This window comes from Phocoena sinus, chromosome 10, assembly GCF_008692025.1.
Source record: "Phocoena sinus isolate mPhoSin1 chromosome 10, mPhoSin1.pri, whole genome shotgun sequence".
Taxonomy (NCBI): Eukaryota; Metazoa; Chordata; class Mammalia; order Artiodactyla; family Phocoenidae; genus Phocoena; species Phocoena sinus.
In genome coordinates this window covers 77,580,704-77,591,726 of record NC_045772.1, presented here as the reverse complement: position 1 = coordinate 77,591,726, position 11,023 = coordinate 77,580,704, and the positions used below count along the sequence as shown (strand labels likewise).

The following is an 11,023-nucleotide window of genomic DNA, read 5'->3' as shown; positions in this document are numbered from 1 at the left end:
CATAAATTAGAGGTGGGAAGGAGGAACTTATTTTCATGCTAGGTAAACATCTGAGAATCAAAAGGCCGGCGCTTACCATTCCACTCCTAATTTGATGGCAGCCCATCAGAAAATGGCTCCACCTCAGGCATTTTTTCCTTTCCTTCAAGGTCCTGATGTGGTTGAATGACCTTGCTTTTTCAGAGCTTCTGCAGCTCTTATTTGGACACCTTCGTTGGGGGCTCTAGCCCCCAACCACTCCCCAGTCTTTAGCTGTTCCTGATGAGCCCTTGCTACCCTCCCAGACCTATGGTCACCTTGCTCCAGGTCCCCGGGAGTCAGGAAAACACACACTGATGGGTTTTTATCACCTGCTTTAGCACCTCCACATTTCAGAAAACATTTCACACAGAGGAGTTCAAGATCCTAGGAATCAGTCCGCATTTTATTTTACAGTACATTCATATGAGTTCCTGCCTTTCCAAGGTAATCATATCACATTCAGGTTAGCACTGCTGGTAACAAAACTGTACAACTACCCTGGCTTCAAAAACAAGATAGGATGATACACATTAACACTTCTTTCCCTTTAATACTGCAGAAGACAATACATCACAAAAATAAAATCACATGCCTTTTACAGTCCAGTGTGAAGGCATGTTACTTATGTTAAAATTAAACCATTTGGGACATGAGGAGAAAAAGAAGAGCTTCAAAGCTTACGATGTCTACAGTCTCCCCCACACCATCTTTCTCTTCTAACCGCCAGCTGGCACATTCAGCATCAATGCCTTGGGAAGAGGGGCCAGAAGAAAGCAGGGGATCATTTGACTCTGAAACTCATGGCTTCTTGGGCTACTTCTGTAAAAAACTACTTAAATAACCTAAAATTCTAAAAAGAGTTCATATTAAAAAGGGATGGTAATATAGAAAACACCTGGAGAAAATTCCTCCAGTGACTGATGGAAAATATAAGCCGCAAACATTTCACAAAAACGGACAACTGTATCATATCCAGAAATATATTAAATTCTGAAAATTCACTTTTGCTTTACTGAATGAAAACACTGTGACCCATGTTCTGGTGTTGAATCAGTTCAGAAAAACAGCTGTAACCTCCATCTGCGATATTTATCATGGGATATCTTGCATCATTACCATGTCAGAGTGCAGCTGACTGATATCCCCAACCCTTGAAAAATATAAGAAGCCAAACTGAGCTATAATAAAAACTAGGACAGATTAGATAGGAGAAAATTCAGATGTGTGAGAAAGCAAGAAGTAAGATTTACTTGGGTCTTTTTCCTAGATAAAAAATATTGTTACAAAATGTTTTGGACCCAGGTCCAACACAGCTGGAATGATAAGTTACTGAAAATGCAAGCCCCCATCCAGAAAGACAGTGTGCTTATGTAGCACCTTTCTCATAGAAGTCCAATGTGCTTTAGTATAACTGTCAATTAATTGCATAATTAAGTGAATGATTCAGAATATACTTGGACTGATTGTTAATTCCAGTGATGAAAAGAGTCCCTGCCACTCGCTGCCAAGAAATTTTTGAGTCCTGAACTTATTAGGTTATGAATGAAATCGATATTCATATAGGCTGACTCAAAAGAAATACCACCCCTTTCAGGGCTGAAAAATATGATGGAAGAGAGAATAAGACACTTCTTAGGAAAGCCACATCTTTAGGAAAAAACACCTTATGAAAAACCAGAGCCAGTGCATATTGTACAACCCCTGAAGAAAACCCCCAGCAGCAGTGGAGAGCAAGGGGAGCAGTGATGATTTTGAAACCAGAGTGACTTGTAGCTAACGTCCTAACAGTAAATTCACATAGTGAAATGCAGAATAAGTCAACATATAGCCAAGGTTTACATTTATCTAGAAATATGTTTTATGCCTTAAAAAAAATTGCAATGCACTCCAAAAAAATTTTTTCAGATAATTCATGTACAACAGAAGGCACTGTTATTCGCATAAATCCATTGATTCTGCATGGCAAAACCTGAGACGTGCAATTCCATCCAATCCTCTAAAACCACCTTGGTCATTCATCCTTTGGAGCATATGCTTTGTCCTTTGCAGTCCAATGATTTTGTTGTTCTTTAATTTCATACGTTACAGTAGCTGCTTAAAATATATATTTCAGGGTGAGAAAGGTCAAAGGGGATGCAGGGGTGGAGAAAGGTGATGCCGGACACCAGGCAGTAACTGGCACAGCAGGTGGCACAAAGAGTAGCCCCGGGTCCCCTTGACCCTCTCCTTCCGGCTGACGTACCACGTAGCGATGACATTTGGTCGGTTGATCTTCCTTCTTTCAGTTGTTGGTGGGCATAGTCCCAAAGTTAAATGCAGAGAGGACTCCTTTGTTTTCAAAGGTGAAGCCTCCCTGTTGTTCAATCTTCTTCTTTGCCTCTAACATTTGCCAAGAGAAAGGGGGGAAAAGAGAGGAGTATTTAAGGTGACAAAGTTGGAAATAACCTCAAAGGGGCCAGATTCTTTAGAGTTAGTACTGTGAAGGAATGTGAATCGTGGTATTAATTATTCTGCCCAATTGAACATTAGCCTTTAATAAACCCGTGTCAGTAAGTACCATCATCTTGGTGTCTGGGGATGCGGAACCAGCAGATACGGAACACACAGATACAGAGGGCCCACTGCACCACACCATTTTAACAGGGGACGTGAGCATCCTCAGATTTTGGTATCCAAGGCAGGTCAGGGAAACAATCCCCCCCACACACAGATACCGAAGGAAGACTGTAGTTATATTTTCTATCTTGGAAAGACTATTTGCTAAAACTGAGCAAAATAAAAACAAGGCTCAAAGCTAGTGTTTATTGCTGAAAGGGCACTGACTTCTCACATCAGGAGGGCCGATACAGAATCTGTACAGGACTTAAAGCCTAAATCCAAGCAGAAGAACCTGGGTTCTAAACTCTAGATTCGTATTCCATGATGTTCCCCACTAAAATACTTCTGTAATTACAAAATCTTCCATTAATTTCTAGGAGTGACCATAACAACGTCTGTGTAAAATAATTTCTCCAGCTCAAAAACTGAAAATCAACGAGAATCACTAACACATAAAGCCCAACAAATAGAAATGGAGAGTATTTCAATTTCTAGGAATACAAGCTCCCTGCAAGAATTCATAAAATGCTTTTGACCCATCTGTTGTTTAGATGTTTAGGTGGGTGACCCAGCTGATTAACTCCCCCTCAGCAAGATTCATCCCAACCTTTACATCTTACCTTTGGCTCCAAAATAGGATAAGGGTGTGAATAAGAACACCACTAAAGACACATTAACACATGGTGTTTCACAGAGCTAATATATCATGGATGATTAAAAAGATCATACAATAATGATAATTCCTTATTATCTTGAAAGGTTGGCCTCTAACAATTTTTAGAAAAGTATTTAGGTGCCACCAGGCTCGTAAAATAAAAGCTGAATACGGGCACTCTGACACATGCACTCCGATCTAGAAATCATGCTGGCTGACCTGCTACCGTCCTTCGGTGCTCGGCCAGTGTGTACACCTCCTGTAGTGCCCTCCTCTGATCCTCACTGAGCGGTGCCATCAGCAGCTGGTACCAGGCAGCATCCCGATTCTGCACAGCTGTTGTATTTTGGGGGTGTGTTGAGGGAGAAGGAAAAATAAAGGAGTCCAATGACAATTATTATTTCAGAGGATAACTAATAACACAATCAGATTACAATGAAATGATCACAGACAATAGGTGATAAAACTTATTCCAACAAAGGATTACTCCTGAGTACTCACTTTAGTACTCGACCTACGTGGGGCTATAAAGAAAGGTTGGGACATCACAAATCTGTTTTGCCTAGTTCTCTGCTCCCTCCCCATCTCCTCTTCTTCCTGGGTTTTTACGAACTATGAATGCTGCCTAAAATCCAGATCTTGGGAAACACCTTACTCACTTGTTACCATTTTCCTCAGGAATTCTTATGCTACCTGCTCCTTCAGCATCACTTCTATGCCAAAAACTCAAATTTGTACCTTTAGGCAAAACTGTTCCCTAAGCCTCCTGGTCTTTTACTTTGGATAGCTCACCTCAAACTCAGTACAACTGTAACCAAATTTAATATTTTACCTCCCAAACCCTCCTTATCTCCCATTTCCATCACTAGTTCTATCAGTCTCCTAGTCAACCACTGTAAATGCCTAACATCTTTAATCATGCTCTCTCCACATCCAATTCTGTGCTGCTTTCTTGATGTCTTTCACTGATACGCTTTGTCCCATCAAATGCCATCCTCCCACTCCAGGGCTCTATTACTCCTAAATCAATAAAGTAATTTCCTAACGCTTGGTTCCCGAGTCTAGCCCCCTTCAGTTCTTTTTGGACATCATCATCAGATAATACCCCTGAAGGAAATTATCATATCCCCAAGGTCACCTCTTTACAGAAAAACATTCAAAAACACTCTAATGGGAAATGGGATAAAGACAATCTCAGTCCAGAATTCAAGACTGGGGGACTTCCCTGGTGGTCCAGTGGTTAAGACCCCTGCTTCCATTGCAGGGGGCACAGGTTCAATTCCTGGTCAGGGAAATAAGATCCCGCATGCTGCACAGCCAAAAAGAAAAAGGGAAAAAAAAACCCACCAGATTTCAAGGCTGGTACAATTTTACTACTTCACAGAGACTTTAAGCAGTGGTCCTTATATGCTGACTGAGCCAAAACTGGCTGCCTATCTCTTGAGGAGCATTTTCAAAATACATATGCTGAGATCCTACTCAAGACCTAAGAGCTTCTTTGTTGCCTATGATGCACACCCAGGTCTGGAAGTAACTGCCTTAGAGCGTACCCTCCACATCCCAGTCTCCATATTTACACTCTTATCTTCCTCATGCTTTGGAATATCATTCCCTGTACTCTCTACCTCTTGTTCCGGCTGAATTTCAATAAATCATAGAGGTGGTTCATTAATGGTATTTGTAACAACCAATACACTGGCATACTAAATAATGTCAATATATTACACTACCATTGCCTTGTTAGTAACAATATTTTATACACAAGGATGTTCAATTTAATATTGCTTGTAAAAAAGAAAAACCCTGGAAATATCTTATATGTCCATCAGTGGAAATAAGCTAAATTATGGTATTACCAGAGAAATATGATGTAAGTATAAAACAACCTATTTAGTGGGATTTTTTCATTATAATTTGTTTATAATAATTTTCTAAATGCTTTCATTGGCTTATTATTTATTTTTAATTCTGTAAGTTTTCCATTTATATCTTTCATTCTTCTACTGGGTTATTGGTCTTATTCATTTATAGAAGGCCTTTGTAATCTGTGGGTCTTAAGCCTATGACATGTACATGACAAATATTTTCTCCCAATCTTTGAGTTTCTAGTGTCCTTTGCTGTACAAATTGGTAAATTGCTTATGTAGTAAAAATCTACTCTCTATTGGACTCTGTTCATTCACATGGGGATTCTGAATTGCTAATAAGTTTATGGCCACAATTTTTTATTTTTATTTTTATTTTTTTTTTGTGGTACGCGGGCTTCTCACTGTTGTGGCCTCTCCCGTTGCGAAGCACAGGCTCCGGACGTGCAGGCCCAGTGGCCATGGCCCAGGGGCCCAGCCGCTCCGCGGCATGTGGGATCCTCCCAGACCGGGGCACGAACCCATGTCCCCTTCATCGGCAGGCGGACTCCCAAACACTGCGCCACCAGGGAAGCCCCAATATGGCCACAATTTTTAAGCAACATATGTGAGATACTTCATTCTGCAAAAATCCTTATCCATTCATATCTAGAGGATGAACAATATATGCAGATACTCTTGCCTGTAATTACTTTTGTGAGGATACCCTGCAGCCTCACCCTGCCACTTTACAACGATTAAGGTTGCTGGGATTGGGTGATGGATGTTTCATTATGCTATTTGCTCTCATTTTGTGTATGTTTGGGGATTTCTATAATTAAAAATAAATTAAAAATTTAAAGGGAATCTAAACCAACTTGGGGGAAGATCCCAAAACAACTTCTAATAGATGGAAATGAAAAACATATCTGAAGATTCAGGGAGTAACAACATACTCAGCAGGGCTTGTGTAAAAAATTGATATTCATCCACACTATTGTCAAGGTCCAGTGGAGTGCTGAATCCCTCAAGGGCAGTTTCTTCCAATACTTCTTCATCCCAGTCATCATCATCTTCCTCCTCATCTTCACCTCTTCCATTATTTGACTGCATTGCTTGAGCAGTTACATTCGTCTCCTCTTCATCACTTGAAATCTCTTCTGTGAGTCCATTATTTATTTAAAAGGAATCAAACACATAAGGACAAAATATAAATTCCATAAAAAAAATAAAAATAATAAATGACATTCCAGAAATGGAAAAATGACCAAATGATTTTATGTAAAATTATAAAAATAAACCTTATCTTTACTGTAGTTGCTAAACTGAAAATGACTTTATCCTCCTCACTCAAAACAATTTCTATCTCTAAAGATGAACATTATTACTGTTTTACTATGGCTGCTTCACATCCATTAATATATACTATTTAGCCACAGATTCCCAAATTAACTTTTTTGTCAAAAAAGACATAAAATGATTATGTATTCAGTGCATGTGTTTTAAATAACAATGACCTACCACTGAGAATTTGAGTCTCTTAGCAATTAACTAAGTTGATTATGAACTGCTCGGAAATGCTCAAATGAAGAGGTCATTTCTGCTAATAGAAACAGAAAAATATAGAAATACAGAGGAAAAATAATTAGCTATATGTGGGTTAAAAAAATTGAAAGCTGAATTGTATATCCCCATAGATTCAGTTTCTATTTTCAGGGTTGGTCTGTTCCAAGCAGTTAGTCCAGTATTATAAATAACCAGAAGACAGTAAATGCAGAATGAAATCAACCTAAGAGGAGAAACCTGGAGTAAACCTAAACCAGGCAATATTAATCTAAACCTAGTTCTATAAAACACACCATACTGAAGTACCTGGATTCAACTGCAAAGTAGTTTTAGGGATAATGCAAGAAACCATAGTTTTGACTTACTAGAAAATTACTAGAAAATTTCCCTCAAGTCATAATAATTATAACCCATTAGAGAGCAAAGCGAGAAATTATAAAGAATGCAACATACTGAAAAAAATTCTGTGATTGTCTGCATATATTTAGCAAAACAAACAATTACAAGAGACTCACTTCAGAGTTAAAGACACACACAGACTGAAAGTGAGGGGATGGAAAAATATATTTCATGCAATGGAAACAAGAAAGAAGGGGTAGCAATATGCATATCAGATAAAGTAGACTTTAAAACAAAGGCTATAACAAAAGACAAAAAAGGGCATTATATAATGATAAAAGGATCGATACAAGAAGAGAATATAACATTTGTTAACATATATGCATCTAAATATATAAAACAAATATTAACAGACATAAAGGGAGAAATTGACAAAAATACAATAATAGGAGGAAATTTTAACCCACCTACATCACTGGACAGACCATCCAGACAGAAAATCAATAAGGAAACAGTAGTCTTAAATGACACATTAGACCAGTTGTACTTAATAGGTATCTACAGGACATTACATCCCAAAATGGCAGAATACACATTCTTTCAAGTGAACATAGAACATTCTCCAGGAGACAACACATGCTAGGCCACAAAACAAGTCTCAACAAATTTAAGGGGAAAGAAATTATATTAAACACTTTTTCTGACCACAGCAGTATGAAACTAGAAATCAATTACAGGTAGAAAAATGGGAAACACATAAACATATGGAGACTAAACAACATGCTACTAAAACACCAATGGATGAATGAAGAAATTAAAGAGGAAATCAGAAAATACCTTGAGACAAATGAAAATAAAAACAGAACTTTCTGAAATCTACAGGACACAGCAAAAGCAGTTCTAATAGGGAAGTTTATAGCAATTCAGGCCTACCTCAAGAAACAAGAGAATCAAAAAACAAACAACCCAGTCCGAAAATGGGCAGAAGACCTAAATAGACATTCCTCCAAAAAAGATATACAGATTGCCAACAAACACATGAAAGAATGCTCAACATAATTAATCATTAGAGAAATGCAAATCAAAACTACAATGAGGTATCTCACACCGGTCAGAATGGCCATCATCAAAAAATCTACAAACAATAAATGCTAGAGAGGGTGTGGAGAAAAGGGACCGCTCTTGCACTGTTGGTGGGAATGTAAATTAATACAGCCACTATGGAGAACAGTATGGAGGTTGCTTAAAAAACTACACATAGAACTACCATATGACCCAGCAATCCCACTACTGGGCATATATGCTGAGAAAACCATAATTCAAAAGGAGTCATGTACCAAAATGGTCATTGCAGCTCTATTTACAATAGCCAGGCCATGGAAGCAACCTATGTGTCCATCAACAGATGAATGGATAAAGAAGATGTGGCACATATATACAGTGGAATATTACTCAGCCATAAAAAGGAACAAAACTGAGTTATCCGTAATGAGGTGGATGGACCTAGAGACTGTCATTCAGAGTGAAGTAAGTCAGAAAGAGAAAAACAAATACCATATGCTAACACATATATATGGAATCTAAAAAAAAAAAAATGGTCATGAAGAACCTAGGGGCAAGATGGGAATAAAGATGCAGACCTACTAGAGAATGGACTTGAGGATACAGGGAGGGGGAAGGGTAAGCTGGGACAAAGTGAGAGAGTGGCATGGACATACATACACTACCAAACGTAAAATAGCTAGTGGGAAGCAGTCGCATAGCACAGGGAGATCAGCTCGGTGCTTTGTGACCACGTAGAGGGGTGAGATAGGGAGGGTGGGAGGGAGGGAGATGCAAGAGGGAAGAGATATGGGGACATATATATCTGTATAACTAATTCACTTTGTTATAAAGCAGAAACTAACACACCATTGTTTAGCAATTATACTCCAATAAAGATGTTTTTTTAAAAATGCAAAAAAAGGGCTTCCCTGGTGGTGCAGTGGTTGAGATCTGCCTGCCGATGCAGGGGACACGGGTTCGTGCCCCGGTCTGGGAAGATCCCACATGCTGTGGAGCGGCTGGGCCCATGGGCCATGGCCGCTGAGCCTGCGTGTCCAGAGCCTGTGCTCTGCGGCGGGAGAGGCCGCAGCAGTGAGAGGCCCGCGTACCGCAAAAAAAAAAAAAAAAAAAGAGAGAGGGCCCAAACAAATAAAACAAGAAATGAAAGAGGAGAAATTACAACTGATATCACAGGGATACCAAAAAATCATAAGTGAATACTACAAATATTTATATGCCAACAAATTAGACAACCTAGAAGGAATGGAAACATTTTTAGAAACATACAATCTTCCAAGACCCAGTCAGGAAGATATAGACAATCTGAATAAAGAGATCACTAGCAGTGAAACTGAATTCATAATAAAAAGACTCCCAGCAAACAAAAGTCCAGGACTGGACAGTTTAACATGAGAACTCTATGAAATGTATAAAGAAAAGCTAATACCTATTCTTCTCAAACTATTCCAAAAAACTGAAGAGAACCCAAGTTCATCCTATGAGGCCACCAAAAGCAGACAAAGACATAACAAAAAAAGAAAGTTACAGGCCAATATCTCTGATGAATATAGATGCAAAAATCCTGAACAGAATATTAGCAAACCAAACTCAACAATTTATAGAAATGGATGATACACCACGATCCAGTGAGATTTATTCCAGGGATGCAAAGATGATTCAATATTCACAAATCAATCAATGTGATACACCACATTAAAAAAAAAAAAAGAAAGGATAAAAATCACATGATCATCACAAGAGCTACATAAAAAGCATTTGACCAAATTCAACATCCATTCATGACAAAAACTCTCATCAAAGTGGGTATAGAGGGAAAATATCTCAACATAATAAGGGCCATTTATGACAAACCTACAGTTAACATCATACGCAACAGTGAAAGCTAAAAGATTTTCCTCTAAAGATAAGGATACGCACTCTCGCCACTTCTATTTAACATACTATTGGAAATTCCAGCCACAGCCATCAGACAAGAAAAAGAAATCAAAGGCATCCAAGTTGGAAGGGAAGTAAAACTGTCACTATTTTCAGATGACAAAATACTATATACAGAAAACCCTAAAGTCTCCACTGAAAAGCTTTTAGAACTAATAAATGAATTCAGTAAAGTTGCAGAAAGAGAAAGCAAGAAAACAATCCTGTTTAAAATTGCATCAAAAAGAATTAAAAACCTAGGAATAAACTTAACCAAGGAGGTGAAAGACCTCTACTCTGAAAATTATAAAACAATGATGAAGGAAACGAAAGATGATACAAAGAAATAGAAAGATATCCCATGTTCATGGATTGGAAGAATATCATTTAAAAAATCCATACTACCCAAAGCAATCCATAGATTTAAAGCCTATCAAAATACCCATGATATCTTTCACAGAACTAGAACAAATCTTCCTAAAATTTATATGGAACCATAAAAGACCCTGAATTGCCAAAGCAATCTTGACAAAAGAGAACAGAGCTTGGAGGTATCATGCTCCTTGATTTCAGACTATGCTACAAAGCTACAGTAATCAAAACAGTATAGTACTGGCACAAAAACAGACACACAGATCAATGGAACAGAATAGACAGCCCAGAAATAAACTCCTGTGTTTAGGGTTGATTCATCTATGACAAAGGAGGCAAGAATATACAATGGGGAATATCAGTTTCTTCAATAATAAGTGGTGCTGGGAAAACTGGACAGCTACATGCAAAAGAATGAGATTAGAACATTTTCTCACGCCATGTACAAAAATAAACTCAAAATGGATTAAAGACCTAAATGTATAACCAGAAACCATAAAACTCCTAGAAGAAAAGCAGAACACTCTTTTTTTTTTTTTTTTCGATATGCGGGCCTCTCACTGTTGTGGCCTCTCCCGTTGCAGAGCACAGGCTCCGGACGCGCATGCTCAGTGGCCATGGCTCACGGGCCCAGCTGCTCCGCGGCATG

The 11,023-nt window shown here is 38.5% G+C and overlaps 1 protein-coding gene and 1 non-coding gene across 5 annotated transcripts in view; one reads left to right on the top strand and one right to left on the bottom strand.

The window, feature by feature from the left end:
* Positions 1 to 396: 396 nt before the first annotated feature.
* The window catches only part of IPO8 (importin 8), a 70,832-nt gene continuing 60,205 nt past the window's right edge, over positions 397 to 11,023 (bottom strand). For all 4 annotated transcript variants that reach the window (XM_032646058.1, XM_032646059.1, XM_032646060.1 and 1 more), the window contains 3 exons: positions 6,075 to 6,278; positions 3,494 to 3,610; positions 397 to 2,400 (listed from right to left, as the gene is read on the bottom strand). In XM_032646058.1, coding sequence (XP_032501949.1) covers positions 2,303 to 2,400; positions 3,494 to 3,610; positions 6,075 to 6,278 — 419 coding nt within the window. In that variant the 3' untranslated portion in view covers positions 397 to 2,302. The remainder of the gene's footprint in view (positions 2,401 to 3,493; positions 3,611 to 6,074; positions 6,279 to 11,023) is intronic.
* On the top strand, positions 4,497 to 4,568 carry TRNAW-CCA. Its single transcript has one exon. It is a non-coding gene; the product is annotated as a tRNA-Trp (tRNA).